This window comes from Antechinus flavipes, chromosome 3, assembly GCF_016432865.1.
Source record: "Antechinus flavipes isolate AdamAnt ecotype Samford, QLD, Australia chromosome 3, AdamAnt_v2, whole genome shotgun sequence".
Taxonomy (NCBI): domain Eukaryota; kingdom Metazoa; phylum Chordata; class Mammalia; order Dasyuromorphia; family Dasyuridae; genus Antechinus; species Antechinus flavipes.
In genome coordinates this window covers 634,771,227-634,788,719 of record NC_067400.1, presented here as the reverse complement: position 1 = coordinate 634,788,719, position 17,493 = coordinate 634,771,227, and the positions used below count along the sequence as shown (strand labels likewise).

Here is a 17,493-nt window from a genome sequence, read left to right as displayed (position 1 = left end):
ACTTTCAGGACTTTCCAGAGTCACTCACATTACTCCCCAATAGAACTCCAAGCCAGGACCAGTGAGAATTCCTCCAGGAGCCAATGACCTGGGCCATGGATCCAGATAAACAGCCGGATACTGAAGAGAGAGCCTTTGTTAGGGAGCTCTTTGCCTTAAGGCAAGCTAGTTTTAAAGAGGAAAGAGTGTGACTCTAATAGTGCAGATATTCAGTCTCATATATGAATGACAGAAGTACTTTTGCCCAAAAGACTATTTTATGGAGAACTCCCATGAGACAAGCACTCACAAGGAGGACAGAGGAAGTCATAAAAGCTTTGCTAGGTTGTCTGCAGTAATCAAAATCAGAAAAGAGACAGATAAACATATGCAGAAACCAATGAAGAGACACACAGCGAGTTGGAGACTTGAGAGACAGAGAGAAAATGAGTAACACAGAGCGATAGAAATAGAGTCAGAAAGAGAGACAGAGAAACACAAAAAATAGAAACATAAGAGACTGAGAAATTGAGATGAGATAAAGAGAAGGCAGGAGGAAGGGAGAGAGAGGAAAAAAGGAGAATTAAATGCAATTAGAGATACTTTACACTGATATACCAAACCCAAGTAAAAGGCAATGAAAAATTAATAAAGATGCTCCCAAAAGAGCAAAAATGCAAACCTGTGCCTTCATTTTGATTTCTTAAAAAGAGAAAATTGGAATTGGTGGTCTGTCATTCAAGCTCATCAGTGTCCTGTGGTCACTTTTGCCAGTCATCAATGTCTCCACCATGTTCCAAATTTTAAGGAAGTATTGCAGATACTTAGAGAACCTCAGAAATTCTACTAAAAAGCTATTAGAAATAATCCATACCTTTAGCAAAGTTGCAGATACAAAATAAATCCACATAAGTCATCAGCATTCTTATATATCACTAACAAAATCCAACAGTTAGACATACAAAGAGAAATTCCATTTAAAGTAACTACCGGGAAAAATCGGAACAGAAGTGAGTGCAAGGGATAATGTTGTAAAAAATTACCTGGCATGGGTTCTGTCAATAAAAAGTTTATTTAAAAAAATAAAATAAAATAACTGCCAATAGTATGAAATAGTTGGGAATCTATCTACCAAGGAAAGTCAGGAATTATATGAGCAAAACTACAAAACACTTTCCACACAAATAAAGTCAGCTCTAACCAATTGGAAAAATATTAAGTGCTCTTGGATAGGTCAACCAAATATAATAAAGATGTCAATACTACCTAAACTAATCTATTTATTTAGCGCTAGACCAATCAGACTCCTCAAAAAACTATTTTAATGACCTGGAAAAAATAACAACAAAGTTCATATGGAAAAACAAAAGGTCAAGAATTTCAAGAAACTAATGAAAAAGAAATCAAATGAAGGTGGCCTAGCTGTACCTGATCTAAAATTATATTATAAAATAGCGGTTATCAAAACCATTTGCTATTGGCTAAGAAAAAGAGTAGTTGATCAATGGAATAGGTTAGATTCAAAGGACAAAATAGTCAATAACTTTAATAATCTAGTGTTTGACAAACCCAAAGACCCCAGCTTTTGGGATAAGAATTCACTGACAAAACTCCTGGGAAAATTGGAAATTAGTATGGCAGAAACTAGGCATTGACCCACACTTAACACCATACACCAAGATAAGGTCAAAATGGTTCATGACCTAGGCATAAAGAAGGAGATTATAAATAAATTAGAAGAACATAGGATAGTTTACCTCTCAGACCTGTGGAAGAAGAAGGAATTTATGACCAAAGAGGAACTAGAGATCATTATTGATCACAAAATAGAAAATTGTGATTATATCAAATTGAAAAGTTTTTGTACAAACAAAACTAATGCAGACAGGATTAGAAGGGGAACAATAAACTGGGAAAACATTTTTACAGTCAAAGGTTCTGATAAAGGCTTCATGACCAAAATATAGAGAGAATAGATTCTGATTTCTTTAAATTATGTAGTATAGTAGTAGATTCTAATTTAAAGAAATCAAGCAATTCTCCAATTGATAAATGATCAAAGGATATGAACAGACAATTCTCAGACAAAGAAATTGAAACTATTTCTAGCCATATGAAAAGATGCTCCAAGTCATTATTAATCAGAGAAATGCAAATGAAAACAACTCTGAGATACCACTACACACCTGTCAGATTGGCTAGAATGACAGGGAAAGATAATGCAGAATGTTGGAGGGGATGTGGGAAAACTGGGACACTGATGTATTGTTGGTGGCATTGTGGATGCATCCAACCATTCTGTAGAGCAATTTGGAACTATGCTCAAAAAGTTATCAGACTGTGCATGCCCTTTGACCCAACAGTGCTACTACTGGACTTTTATCCCAAAGAGATCTTTTCAAGAAGGGAAAGCGGCCTGTATGTGCAAGAATGTTTGTGGCAGGTCTCTTTGTAGTGGCCAGAAACTGGAAATTGAATGGATGCCCATCAATTGGAGAATGGCTGAATAAATTGTGGTATAGGAATGTTATGAAATATTATTTTTCTGTAAGAAATGACCAGCAGGAGGATTTCAGAGAGGCCTGGAGTGACTTACATGAACTGATGCTGAGTGAAATGAGCAGGACAAGAAATCATTATATGCTTCAAAAACAATACTATATGATGATCAATTCTGATGGGCATGGCCATCTTCAACAATGAGATGAAACAAATCAGTTCCAATAGAGCAGTAATGAACTGAACCAGCTACACCCAGCGAAGAACTCTGGGAGATGACTATGAACCACTACATAGAATTCCCATTCCCTCTATTTTTGTTTGCCTGCATTTTTGATTTCCTTCACAGGTTAATTGTACACTATTTCAAAGACCATTTCTTCTTGTGAAGCAAAATAACTGTATGGATATGTATACATATATTGTATTTAACATATACTTTAATATATATTTAGCATGTATTGGTCTACCTTCCATCTGGGGGAAGGGGTGGGGGGAAGGAAGGGAGAAAGTGGAACAAAAGGTTTTGCAACTGTCAATGCTGAAAATTTACCCATACATATAGCTTGTAAATAAAAAGCTATGATAAAAAAAAATAAAAATAAAAAAGGAAGTATTGCACAGAGTTGAAGGGAGTTTCTGGATGTCATAGAGAGAAGAGAAAACTAAGGGACATTGCCAGACCTGAGAGAAGAGAAGACTGAGGAGCATTGCCAGACGTGACAAGTTGTGGTCTCTGCTTTGAGAAACTCTTGTTTTCCTTCACAAAGCCAGACTTTGGAGGATTTTTAAAGTTGATTTCACAGATATGAAGCTGTATCCTTAAAATGTCTATGCAAATCTCCCCCCAATTTTCTGTTTTCCTTTTGATTTTGGTTACAAAAAAAATTGTTTTATTTATCAAAACCTTTTCATCTTCATGTAATCAAAATTGTACTTTCTATAGTGAACATTGTTACTTTGTTATTCATAAATTCTTCACCTATCTACAAATCTCATAAATAATTATCCTATGTTCTTGTAATTTTACTGTAAAATCTCTCTTTACAACTAGGTCATGTCTCCATTTTTACCTTATTTTGGTAAATGCTGTGAGATTGTTTGACCATACCCAGTTTCCTTGATCCTGTTGTTCAGTTTGCTCGACAATTTTTACTGAATAATGAATTCTTATCCCAAAAGCTTAAGTCTTTACACTTGTCAAATGCAATGTTATTGTGTCTTTTTTGTGCTGTGTATTGTTTATCTATTCTATTCTCTTGGTCTACCTTTGAAATTCCTTGAAATGGTTCAGACAAAAGATGTAGCACTTTACTACCCATCCTGTATTCTCTGCCTTTGTTTTCATCTTCTAAACATGCATTTTAAGAGTTCAATGAAGTAAATGATTTTTCTCTGTTTCTATATTGTTCTTTTTACAGTAGATGTCCTCCTCCTCAGCAGCATTACTTGTCTTTGTGAGTTTCTTGAGAGTTTCTCATTCTTTCCAGGTTGTATTCTCTCTCAGAATTTTAGTTCCTGAGATCCTGATTAATTTTCCTCTGTATTCTGTGAAGTCTGCTCTTTCAAATTCTAAGGTTTATATGTATAAACCTTATATATATATACTATATTTACCTAACTTTCTTCCCCTCTAGCTCAAACTCAGAAATGAATCAATTGGCTTCCCTCACCATATAATGTTCCCATATTGTCGCTCCAGGAACCAATTCTTCCCTCTTGATAAAGGTTGCATCTAGAATGAAATTTTCCCTTGTTGATTTCCCATCTGTTGATGGAGAAAGTTATAAATACTTGGTTGCCATCCCTTGCTTTCAAAGAATACCAGAATGACATCACTATGTTGGGGTCAGGGTATACTGTATCTGATTGTGGCTGATCAGATTAATAAGATCTCAGAAAGCTCTAACACAAGTTTGGTACAAATAATTCATGTGAACCCCTGCAGTTACAATGGCCCTAAATTTAGGCATCTCACATTTCTTTTGAGTTACCACAATTCTGCTTTTCTCAAAGAGCATATGATCTTCTTTGATGTGAACACAATATTCTGAATGGTCTGGTGCCTGTTTCCCATGTTTCATTACTGATTCCAAAAATTAAGGTCTTCAGAGAGACCTTAAAGGTGTCCTTGTATCATTTCTTCTGTCCTCCATGTGATCAGCTTTTTTGGATGAATACTTTAAAAATAATCTTTTAGAAAAGTTTACTTTTCGCATTTGAACAACGTGGTCAGCCCTTTGGAGCTGTGCTCTCTTCCAGGAGCATTTGAATGCCTGGCAATTTAACTCAATCAAAAAACCTCAGAAGGATAGCTAGGTGATGCAGTGGATAGAGCACCAACCCTGAAGACAGGAGGACCTGACTTCAAATCTGATTTCAGATATTTAACACTTCCTAGCTGTGTGATCCTGAGCAAAACACTCAACTTCAATTGTCCTCCACACACAAAGAACAAAGACCTAAGTGTCAGGTACCTTATCTTACCACTTGGTTTTCTGAATCTTCCTAAGATAATTCAAATGACATTTGATTGTCAATTCAAATGACAGGGTGACACTTTTTATATTCTCCAAGTTTCACAAACATACATTAAATATAAATAAATAAATAAATGAAATACAATAAAGTTAGCCCAGTAGCTCGCAAGTCTTTATTTTGGTAGACAATCTAATTCTTCTTCTTTCTCACACTTTCCTTTGAAGCCTCCCACTTCCTACAAATGCAGGCATTAACATCATCATCTGTGTGTACATCCCAGGAAAGTATTCTTCCAGGTAAGGAACCATATCCACAACATTCACTATTTCTCCATCTGCTGTACCTGCAAGTATTTCCATGTGGGAATAGTGTGGTGTGGGCTGGTGGAGAACCTGTGTTTTCTTGATGTTAATTGTCATACCAAAATGAGCACAAGCAGTAGAGGATCAATTCACACTTTGCAACATCTTAGCCTCAGACACTGCATTGAGTGTAGAATCAGGTGTGAGTCACTCAGCAAATCTCCCCCAATTTATTCTTGGTATGTAACTGTTCAGTTAAATAATTTTCTGTCAGTGCCATAGTTGATGTTGATTCTATTATTCATCCTATTTGAAGACATCTGATAGCGTTGATGAAAAGGTTACTAAGAAGTATGGGGATCTGGGCACATACCTTTGGTTCACATTATTGCTAATCGGTAAAATAGGAGAGTGTTGCCCATTATCCTGAACATATGCAAACAGGCAGTCAGGAAACTGAGGTAAAATATTGATGTAACTCTCCGAGCAACCAAATACTGCCATGCTTTTCTGTAAGACCTCATGAATGGCAGTATCAAAGGCCTTAATCAGAACAACAAACATTGTGTGGTAACCTCTGTGCTTCTCCTGGCACTTTTCCTGGAGTTGTTAAGCAACAAACATCATATCAAGCATTTCTCAGCCCTCTGAAGCCACACAGGCTTTCAGGTAGATGGTGACCACCTTTCAGGTGAAAGGTCAGCCTACCAAGGAGAACTTTGGCAAGAATTTTGTCAGCAGTGACTAAGAGAGAGCACTCCACTGTCATTATCTCAGGACAATCTATTTCCTTTTCTTTTAGAGATGAACAGCAGAGACTTCCCTTAACTCCTGGGGATAACCTCCTCTTGCCATTTAATCTAGAAAACTTTGCAGATTTGATCTGAGCAGTGGAACCCTTGACCTGTACATCACAGCTGAAATAGAATTAGCATCCGCGATGCTTTGCCACAGGAGAGGAGCCTCGTGACATTCAAAACTTCTGTTTTAATCAGAATTTTAGCTAGAGAGGAATTATCTTTAGCTTGAGTTATATGGTCAATGGCTTCTGCATTTGTTGATGATAGTCTACTCAGACCACCATGGAAGCATTCAGTCCATGTCTCCAGGGTCATGTACTTATTACTAATCCATGTGGCTCTGAGTAGGTGAAATGCACCAGAGGCATGAATGGCCCTCAGGGCATCATAATTAAACTTTGGACTGTTATTATCAGTGTGAAGCTACTTTCTTTCTGAGCCAAGAATCCTGTATCTCTCCTAGCTTTGCTTTGGACTAGAAAAAATAAATTCTTCTGGAGAACTGACCAAGTATTTTTTCAGTCCAGGAGTTGAAATGAGCTACGTCTACTCACACTAACCGTCTGTATTCCTCGATTACAGAAATGAAGTGATTGGTACTAATCAGCAAACAAGAGGTATTTTAACATTTGATCAGAAAAAAGACTATTGTATGATTATCTCGAAGATGATATTTAATGTTCCTATCTAATCATCTGCTTGTTTCATTTTAATGTTATCTGGAGATCTGGAAAAATATTCATCATATTAAGGACACTGTTTATCACTGCTATTTTTAGAAAAACAAGAGAATATTCCCCATGGCATTGCAAAAAAAAAATGGCCTCCCAACTTTTTACTGGAAACCTCCAGGGGTAGAGATTCTGTCACTTCTTGGGGAAGCCTGTCATTCTGTGACAGATCCTGTTATTAGTAAGTTGTTCCTGACATTTAGTCTCAATTAGCCCTACTTGTCACATCTCCTCATTGCTCCTGGTTTTTGCCTTTGTAGTCAGGCATTAAAAAAAAAAAAACCCTAACCATTCATATATATGTAGGCCCTTTAGATATTAGAATTAGAGCTATTATCTCTCTCCTGAGTCCCTTCATACTATGACTCATTCTCCAGGAAGTCTTTTAATTCCTTTCAAATTTCCCCATCTCCAATACAGTTTTCAGCATTTCTTCAAACCTATCTAAATTCTCTTCATGCTTCCATGTTTTTTCCTTTCCCTTCTTTGTCTCATGCTCTTACCCTGAATGTTCTCCAAATAACCTTAGCCCTTCCTCATCAGAAGTAGAAGTGAACAGTGACATAGTCAGAAGGGCCAAGCAGAGAATTATGAGGAGGATTAAAGGATGGAGAGCAGAGAGAAGCCTCCATCTGCCTCCTCCCATCTCTGAATTCCTATGAAATATGGACCAGAAATGTTGCTCCAGCTTCTCTCTGTCCCATCTTCCTTCCAACTCCTAGATATCTGTTTCTTTTTCTCTTAATTGGGGCCCTCATGTGCTCACCTTGGCCTTGCTGGTGAAATAGGACTTAGGGAAGAGATGGACTGGGAGATGGGAAGTGAAGAGATGGGAGTTTCCCTTGTTCTTGACCACTTCCATGATAGGTTTTATCTCTATCCAGGGACAACGTTTCCAATAAGGGACAGATTTAACCCAAGTGGGGTCCCCTTTTGAGTAGATCAGGCTGAGGATATGTATCATCCAATGGGTTCCTGCATGGAATAAAAAACAAAAGGGTTAGGCTCTCATGATTATTTTATTCACAGAATCACAGACACTCTGAGGTAGCAGAGGCTTCACAGATTTCAGTCTTGCCCATATTTGAAGAAGCCAGTGGAAAACTTCCACAAGAGGAGGGGAAAGGACTCCCCAGCTCTGCCTAAGAGAGTGCTGCTTACTAAATTGAGATGAAATTGGAATGTGCCTGGAGAGGTGGATGGCTACACCAAAGAGACTCTGGTGATTCCACAAGCACCTTTGGGGCACTTACAGGGTGCCAGGCCTGTGCTGAGTGCTAGGGATCAGAGGGAAGGCAAAAACTCAGTCTCTTACCACAAAGGGCTCATAATCTAAGGTAAGAGGAGAAATGTGAATAACTCAGTTCCTATAAGTGACATAAAGAATGGATGCAGGGGATCTCAGAGAGGAAAGAGCAGGGAGTTGGGAGTTTTATGGGAGTTTCTTCCAATAGAAGATGATATTTGAGCTCAGTCCTGCACATAGCCAAGGAAGGTATAAGACCAAGATGAAGAAGAGGAACCTTTCAGGCATGGGGGACATGGCCAGTACAAAGTCTTAGCTTAGTGTACAGTGTATCAGTGTATTGTGATCAGAGTTGGGAGAGCATGTGGTCCCAGAGTACATGTCACTCATTGTCATGGCTTGAAGTGAGCCCAGACAATGCAATTCTGTGAAACATATGCCACTAGCTAGACCTGCCTGGAAGATTGCATGAGAGATGTAAGAGAGAAATAGCTGTTATGAGGAAGGTCCATCCTTGATGGGATTGAGAAGTTAAGGCAGAGATTCCTGGTCCATAAAGGAGGAATAAAACTTCACCAGAGAGTTAGGTTCTTTTGTTTGTTTGTTTTTTTCCCTGAGAGAACTGGGGTTAAGTGACTTATCCAGGGTCACACAGCTAGGAAGCTTTGTGTCTGTGGCCAGATTTGAACTCAGGACCTTCTTATTTCAGGGCTGGTGAGCTATCCACTACACCACCTAGCTGCCCCCTCGAGATGGGCATGGGAAGTGCATTCTATGTTTTAAGATCTGCATAAGTAAACACATAGGGCAGAGATTCCAAACATGGCTACCATGTGAGGATCCTCTGTCCACTGGACCCTCTGTCCAGTGCCCTCCTTATCTCTACCTTCGCCTATACTTTAACTTTGCTTATCTAATCCCTTTGAATTCCAATAGAAGATCTGACCTGTTCCCAGCCCCACCCGGATATGAGCCAACTTTGGGGCTACATCTGAAAGCCCCTCGAGCTAAGTCTCCTATTATAAAAAGGCCACGCTGGGAACCCCTCTTGGCAGAGATTCCAAACATGGCTACCATGTGAGGATCCTCTGTCCACTGGACCCTCTGTCCAGTGCCCTCCTTATCTCTACCTTCTTCTATACTTTAACTTTGCTTATCTAATAATAAACCTCTTTTTATCAATCTAAAAAAAAAAAAAAAAAAGTAAACACATAGGAGGAGGGCAGCAGGGAGCATTTCTAGGCATGGATTAACAGGGCTGTACAAGTGCCCCTTTGCCCTATGGGTCTGAGGGTGTATAAGCAGGGCATGTGTACAAGAGCCCCTCTGCCCTGGAGTCTGAGGACTTGATTTGAATTCTAATCCCAGTTGTACCATTTCCATGCAAGCTTGGTGACCTTCCAGAGATCTCAGAGTGTTGTAGTTAATGAAGTGTTAGGTATGGAGTCAGGAAGCCCTGGGTTGGAATGCTGCTTCTTCTGAAGCCTTCTGCTGAAATGTCAAATCCAGTCTCAGTTGTAAGTCTCTCTGGAATATAGTCCCTTTCCACTCTTCCTACAAGTGACTCTTTCCCTGACTACCAATGACACTGATCTCTGGGAACAAGAACATGAATCTAGCCTGGCCCTCCTGGGGTGTCTCAAACACTTCTTCCTTTAAAGAGGATCAGGACACATTCTTGAGGGACAAGCACAAGCAAAGAGGGACTGTGATGTCAGGATTATAGGTCTCCTCTGTCTCTTTTTTTGGTGACCTTTTGGCTCCTACCCAGCTTCTTTCCTTCTCAGACCCTATTATTGGTATTCAATTTTTGAACTCTTATCTTACACTTCCTGACACCATTTGAGGTTTTCTTGGCAAGGATATTGGATTGGTTTGCTACCTATTCTCCAACTTATTTTACAGATGAGGAAACTGAGGCAAACAGGTTTAAATGACTAAATTGAAATGAAATGTCTAAGTCCAGATTTGAACTCACCAAGATGAATCACTCTCACTTTATTTTACCATCTAAGTGTCTTAAGATACTCTGTTTATGCCTTGGGTTCATAATCTGAGGTCCATGAAAATCCAAGGGTAACTATAAAGAGATTTAGAGGATCCATGAAGTTGAGAGGGACAACATTGTTTTTAATAACTTTTTCCTAATGTTTAGCTTTCCATCTAATTATTTTAACTGGTCACCAATGAGAAGGTTGAGCTACCTGCAGTCTAAAGTCTCTTTGTTCTCTGAGGTCTGAGCCTAGAATGTAGAGGAACAGAAGAAGAAAGCTCATCTCTTCTAGCCTCCTTCCCCATGTCCTGTTTCCTCTCCCTGCTTCTTACCTGATTTAGGGTAGGTCACTATTATGACATCTTCATCCTGAAATTCAAACTCATCTTGCATTCTTTGAATATGTTCCACATCATAAAATTGGGGAAGGAGAGGGATTCCCTTGAAAAACAGGAATTTCTTGGAATTCTCCATTGGTCAGTTGGCTTCTAGCTAGGTGACACTTTTCTTCTGGATCTGTGTCACTGCTGCTCCTGTTCCTGCTGCTGTTTTCTTGACTCTGTGCAAGCTTTGGTCAATCACCACTTGTTGATTAGCCAAAGGGAAGGTGGGAGGGTTAAGAAGCTTTGGGATTGGACTAAAGAAAGGAAAGGGACCTGTATGTGCCAAAATGTTTGTGGCAGCCCTTTTTGTAGTGGCTAGAAGCTGGAAAATGAAAGGATGTCCATCAATTGGAGAATGGTTGAGTAAATTGTGGTATATGAATGTTATGGAATATTATTGTTCTGTAAGGAATGACCAGCAGGATGAATATAGAGAGGACTGACGAGACTTACATGAACTGATGCTGAGTGAAATGAGCAGAACCAGGAGATCATTATATACCTCAACAATGATACTGTTTGAGGATGTATTCTGATGGAAGTGTGTTGGGAGTTCAAATGTTGTGATCTTTTTCTTCTCAAAAACACAGCCAGGTGATAAAAGTTCAGATCTTTTATTATCTCCAGTATAGCCCAGTTAGCTTAGAGGTCTATCTCTCTGCTTGGTTCCAAGAGCTCCCTCCGAATGTCGCCAAATCCAAAGGTCTGGTCCTTCAGCCTCTGCCTCTGCTTTCTTCAGCCTCCAGCCAGCTCCATTCTTCATGTCATTCCAGTGAAATCTCGACTTGTAGCTTCTTCACTATGAAGAACTTCCTCGACTGGCCCATTGAAGCTCTATTTATGCTCAAGAGAGGGATTGTGGGTTTTCTCCCATAGTGCTCTCTGGCCCAAAGAGCTTCAAGGGAGGTGTGAACTCATTGAACTCCAATGAGTAAAGGTGTGAACACAAGCCTTGTATTAATTAGTTCTACTTAGTACCTTGTTTCAGGTTCTGCCCAAAACATCTTCTTGTAAGATTAGATCAACTCTAATTAGTTAGCAGTTAGTAAGGATTCCAACAGAAGTGGATCTCTTCGATAAAGAGAGCCTTAATTGATCAAAGATGGAAAGAAGCAGCTACACCCAGAGAAAGAACACTGGGAAATGAATATAAACTGCTTGCATTTTTATTTTTCTTTCCAGGTTATTTATACCTTCTGAATTCAATTCTCCCTGTGCAACAAGAAAACTGTTCAGTTCTGCACACATATATTGTATCTAGGATATACTGCAACCCATTCAACATGTAAAGGACTGCTTGCCATCTGGGGAAAGGGGTGGAGGGAAGGAGGGGAAAAATCGGAACAGAAGTGAATGCAAGGGATAATGCTGTAAAAAATTACCCTGGCATGCGTTCTATCAATAAAAAGTTATTAAAAAAAAAAAGAAGAAGAAGAAGCTTTGGGATTGGGTTTTCTGATATAAGAATGATCAAAGCCAAAGAATCTAAATCCCTTGGGTCTTTCTGGCAAGAAGTACAGCTGAATTAAAATAACATGGGATCAAAATAACAAATATTACCTGAAAAAGACCATATCCTGAGTCAGTTTTCATGCTACATATACCTTTAAGACTTCTGAAGGCGTATCATGGGGAAGAGATGTCAGATCTGTTTGTTTTAGCTTCAAGGACAGAATGAGAGGGAGATACAAAGGGTAATTGGAGCCACATGTCCACAACTATAATTGTGGTTACAGGTTATTAATGATAAGCAATCATTAGCCATTAGTTTTTACAATGGAATAGTTTCTGATAAGATATAGGAGGAGCAGAAGAACAACTAAATCCCCCATAACTGGTACATATATTTCCCTCTACAACCCTTATCTTTGTGAAGAGTTGGCTCCATTTTTACCAGGAATGGTCCCCACCAGGTTCACTTCTGAATGTGGCAGAGCTTACAGATGAAGCCATTAAGCAACAGAAGCCTTTACTTTCTGCTTCTCTTACTAGAAAGACCACCCTACATTACCCAGCCCATAATAAGCAACTCTGGACAAATGAGAAATCCTCTGTCCTCTGTTGAGGAGCAACAAAGGCCCAAGAAGAGGGAAGCCACTGCTTTCCGAAACTGACCTTGTGAAGGAATGTTCTGGGGAATTTGGAGCCCTATAAGGCTATTGGCTGTTCCTTCTGATTACCCTCCTTTACTCAATCTGGTCTGTAGCCAGAGACCTCCAGAAAAACATGGACCTTGCAGGATTAAGGGGAAAAACTGAAGAACCATTTGCTTTAGGTCTCCCAGAGCTGAATGCAGCCTGGACTGGGTCATATTCATATAAGCAGCCTGGGACTATGAGCATTTCCTCTGAAAGGCTGGAGAACACTTTTTGGCATTTTCCTTTCACTGGTAAAGTGGGCTTAACAACCATTCAAACAAGTACACTTGGATCTATCACTGAAAGCAAGTAAAGGCTCGTTTAAGAGTCATTATCATTCATCACAAATTCCCATGCCTGCATCTCAGGGCAAGCCACACTTGTTTTTCAGTTTAACAGCAAAAGCAGTAAGTTCCCAGTCAATAATGATTGCCACTAAAAAAAATTTCATGAGTTTTTTTTTTTGTAATTTGTTTAGCATATTCTGATAGAAAAAAATCCATCATTAAACATAAAGGAAATGATCACATTCTGATGACATTTACATAACGTAAATGAATGAAAGATAGTTCACTCACAACCCAGAAGGACACAGAAAGTAGTTATCCTGGAGAGGTTAATGTGCTGATTAATTCAGAACCGAAGCCCAAAAGAGAAATCTTTAAAACTAGGGCCTAGTGAACCAAACTAGACTCACTATTGTAACCTGGACATATCCTGAATAAGGAGTAATCGAACCAGTTGGTTTCCATAGATTCCATAAGAAGTATTCAGAAAAGCAATCATATGGATAATTTTTCTGCCATATGGCAAACCTTGGAGCCAGTATATGTGTGTGTGTGTGTGTGTGTGTGTGTGTGTGTGTGTGTGTGTGAAAGAGAAAGAGACAGCAAGACAGACAGAGAGAGGTTAGTCTTGTTTAGAACTGACCTCTTCCAATTCTCCCATTTGTTGCTTGTGGCTTTGCTAACTTGGGGGATATCTAGGGACTGTGAAATATGGTCACTGCTGTGGTCACCAGGAAAGACTATATGAAATAAACTACAGGCTATCCCATATCAAGAGCTCCATTCAAAGTTGTTCCCTGAGTAAATCCTACATCAAATTTGATGAGCGAACTCCCAGGGCGGGGGGGAAGGATTGGGGAGGGGGGGGTTGATCTCTGAGAAAGAAGTACTAACAAAAATCACAAGGATACCACATGAAGTCTCTACACAGAGAGAAGTTCCAGAGAAGACAATGTGAGTCAAACCTTGCCACACATATTATTATGATATGTTTAAGACTACTTCTGCCACAAATGCTGACACTCTGTCAACAGGTTCTGTTGTGTGCTCCTCACATCCAGACATTTCCCTATTGTAAATGAGAAACTGTGTCAGTGATTTCCAAAACTGTAATGACAAGACTGTACCAGGATGTGGCAAATGCGCTTAAAAGTGAACCTCACTAAAGGTTCTTGGCAGATCTCTACTAGCCTGTCCTAGTGGGGTCAGTCACTGGCCGGCCAGCCAATAAAGGATGCTTTAAATTAAATAATCTGGTCTGAGCTGTCTATCTTGTGTCTGTCCATTTCATTTGAAGGTTCCACCGAGATAAGCCTTTGGCTCAGTCTGACAGCCAGTCCCTTTCCCTGTCCTTCTCCTTGGAGGGTGAAATTGGTTATGGATCCTAGGGGGTGGCCACCGAGAGATAGCCCCAGTTTCCAGAAATCTCTTTCTGTGGACCAGGAGAGTGAGACCAAATTTTTGATTCAGTTCAAAATTGGCACAGAACATCCTAAAAGCCAGTTCTGGTTAATAAGATTTTGAGGGGCCCCTGCAGCTGCCTAACTATCTTGCAGTCACCTGTCTGGTCTGGTGAGTACTCCTGTATTGGTAGCAAGTGGGGTAAACTGGATGCAGCGCTAAAGTCCCCTTGCCAACCTCCACAGGATTCTGTGTGATGGTCATGGGTGTCTAAATGTAGACACATCTGCTCTGATCTGATTCTGAGCCCCTTTTGGGGGCATTCTTCTAGTTGTATGTGTTCTGTGTGATTTGTTTGTCTGTTTTATTAAGTTAAGAGCTCTGTTAAGTTTTAAGAACAATGATTAAGAAATTTGCGATTGGCTATTTGAAAATTTGCTTGTGATTTTAAACTTTTTAACCTATTGTACTAATTTGCAAGTAAATGGAACTTGCCATTTTAAACTGACAGGAAAGTTTTTCCCTTAAAGCAGTTTTTAGAGTCTGCTAGAGTAGAGGACAATAAAGCTTTATCTGATGGAAACTCAGGATAGGAGAAAACATTTGATTAGGAATATTGGGAAGATTCTGAAATTATGGGAAATATAATTTTGCTATTGCCTTTGCATGCTGGATTGTTTATCTTGGAATTTGTTTAAATATTGATACCTTTATTACTAAAAAAAAAAAAAGTATCCTGATTTAAGGAGGAAGGGAAAGGGCAATACAATTCAAGCTCTGCCTGGATAGATAAGAGGCATGCTAATTGTGGTCAGACAAACACTCAGGAAGAGAAAAAAAGAAGAAGTTTGGTTTGATTCAGTTTATTTGTTAGCATTGTAAGTTATGTTTTATGGAGTTATCTAGCTATTCACTATATTGTGAATCTTAAAAGTTTGGAAGAGAACTGAAAAGAAGAATGCAGGTGATTTATGAAGGATTGGTTTGTAGGATCAATTAAAAGTTTGCATCATTTTAAGAAGTAAGAGAAAGGTTTTTGGCAACAGGAAGAAGAGGTGGGGGAGAGAGAAATGGGAAGAAGATCTTTTGTCTTCAAAGATAAAGATTCGACTCACCTGCCCCACCCCTACTGCTTTCTGCTACTTTAGCAGTAGAGCATCTAGTTAAAGTTGTTGGAACATGAAAGAAGGAGAAAGTTGGGAATCTGGTAGACTTGGGAATAAACCGATAGGCTACATCTTGAGAAGGATTCCTGTGTAAAAAAAGAAGAAAATTTTTGTCCAGGAGTGCAGGAGTGAGGGAAGGATGGCCACATGGAATCCTCTCCTCCCCTCACTCCCCTAAGTGTGTTCCAGCCATTTTTATTTTAATCAAGTTACTGCCAGTGCAGCAAACAGATTTAAAGGGACAGGCTTACTTGTAGGTTAATTGTTTCTTGGTACATAATGGTTTTTTTGTTTGAGGAATATGGTGATAAATGTGCTCCATATTTTGGCAGGATTGTGTCTAAAAGTTTAAAGAATTTTTCAGATTCTCTTATGTGGTATTTGGACATTCTGTATAAGTTTTAAATTGATTGTATTGGGTCATCCTGAGGTTATTTAAAGGCCCTCTGAAATTAATAGTTGTTGGTGTTCAAATGTTGTGTTCTTGTTCTTCTTTAAAATATTATAAAAGTTCTCTCTGGGTGCCTTCCCTGGAATCAGGATTTTGTCGGTCCCTGTTCGGGCGACAAAATGTTGGAGTTCAAATGTTGGAGTTCTTGTTCTTCTCAAAACACAGCTGGTTTAGCTTAGAGCCCTCCAGATGTCTCCAAATCCAAAGGTTCTGTCCTTCAGCCTCTGCCTCTGCTTTCTTCAGCCTCCAACCAACACAGAGATGGAATGAATCTCTTGTCTCGTTCACTTGGGGCTCGGCTAGCTTTCTGGTGAATCTTTCAGACCAGCTTGGTCTCAGTGGGGGGCGTGCAGGAGCCCAGCCACCAACTCCTCTCCAATGCAGCTGAACTCTCTTCTGCGACCAGCCAGCCAAGTGGAATATATATTCTCTCTTGCCTTGCCTCGGAGAGAGGGCTTCTGGCGTAACTCCACTGAAATCTGACCGAGAGCCTCTGTCTGTTTTTTTTATCCAAGAGGGAGGAATTGTGGGATATGAGAGAGAGGGATTATGGGTTTTCTCCCATAGTGCTCTCTGGCCCAAAGAGCTTCAAGGGAGGTGTGAACTCATAAAGGTACAAAGTTTACTTTGTGAGTCTCCCATACTTGTGAACTCCAATGAGTAAAGGTGTAAACACAAGCCTTGTATTAATTAGTCCTACTTAGTACCTTGTTTCAGGTTCTGCCCAAAACATCTTCTTGTAAGATTAGATCAACTCTAATTAGTTAGCAGTTTGTAAGGATTCCAACAAATAGTTTTTCTTTGTCCTTCTGAAAATGTTTCTGTCATGGACAATATGCAATTTGCGATATTTTTCTACGTATTGGGTATTTTAAAAACAAACTGATTTGTATGTATAACGTTCACTTATGAAATATCTACTTAGATAATTGTTTAAGTTGTGAACTTATTGGGACAAATTTCTTACTGTTATCACTAAAGGTTATGATAAATATCTGTTTAGGATTTATCTGAAATTTGATTAATGGAACCTGTTATGGGAGGTAAAGTTTCTTGGGCTTATAAATTAATTAGTTAATGCTTTATGGGAGTTTTAAAGCTCCACTCTCTGACAGTTAGTGGGACAATTTATTGGAATAAAACTGGGTTAAAGCTATTTTATCCTGTATGTGCTAAAGGTTGAATTTTGACTGTTCGTGTTAAGTTCTTGCAATTTTTCCTCCATAACTGATCTCTATGGTCAGAGCAATGGTCAACAGAATTGTTAATGCAATTCAATTATGTCATACCTTGCTGTTTTCAGCCTGATTATATATAATCATTGTATCCTAAATGCTTAGGAAAATAAGTATTTAGCCTGGTCATCTGTCTGTTATTGGGTATTTGTGTTTTGTTTTGTTTTTTAAGGTTTCTAAATGATAAGAGGACAATTAACAGTGGTTTGTGAGACCTAACTACTGTTAAGACTTGAATCTACAGCTGGTGTGTATCCTATAAAGCAGTCATCTCTTCACATAGGAAGCTGCTGGCTCTTCACATTTTGCAGCAATCTTGTGGACCAGTCTTTTTAATCTCAGACGTTCTAACTTTTATTTGTTAGATTTGTGTCAAATCACAGATATTGACTTGCTTCTGG

General features: G+C 39.2%; 1 protein-coding gene and 1 long non-coding RNA gene across 2 annotated transcripts in view; one reads left to right on the top strand and one right to left on the bottom strand.

Moving 5' to 3' along the window:
- The window catches only part of LOC127556915 (sulfotransferase 2A1-like), a 34,244-nt gene extending 23,643 nt beyond the window's left edge, over positions 1-10,601 (bottom strand). Inside the window, exons 1-2 of the mRNA XM_051990434.1 lie at positions 10,364-10,601; positions 7,559-7,767 (exon numbers count right to left, since the gene is read on the bottom strand). Of these exons, the coding sequence (XP_051846394.1) occupies positions 7,559-7,767; positions 10,364-10,505 (351 nt within the window). The 5' untranslated portion in view covers positions 10,506-10,601. The remainder of the gene's footprint in view (positions 1-7,558; positions 7,768-10,363) is intronic.
- Positions 1-17,493, top strand: part of LOC127556925 (uncharacterized) — a 72,539-nt gene that overhangs the window by 25,579 nt on the left and 29,467 nt on the right. The window lies entirely within an intron of this gene.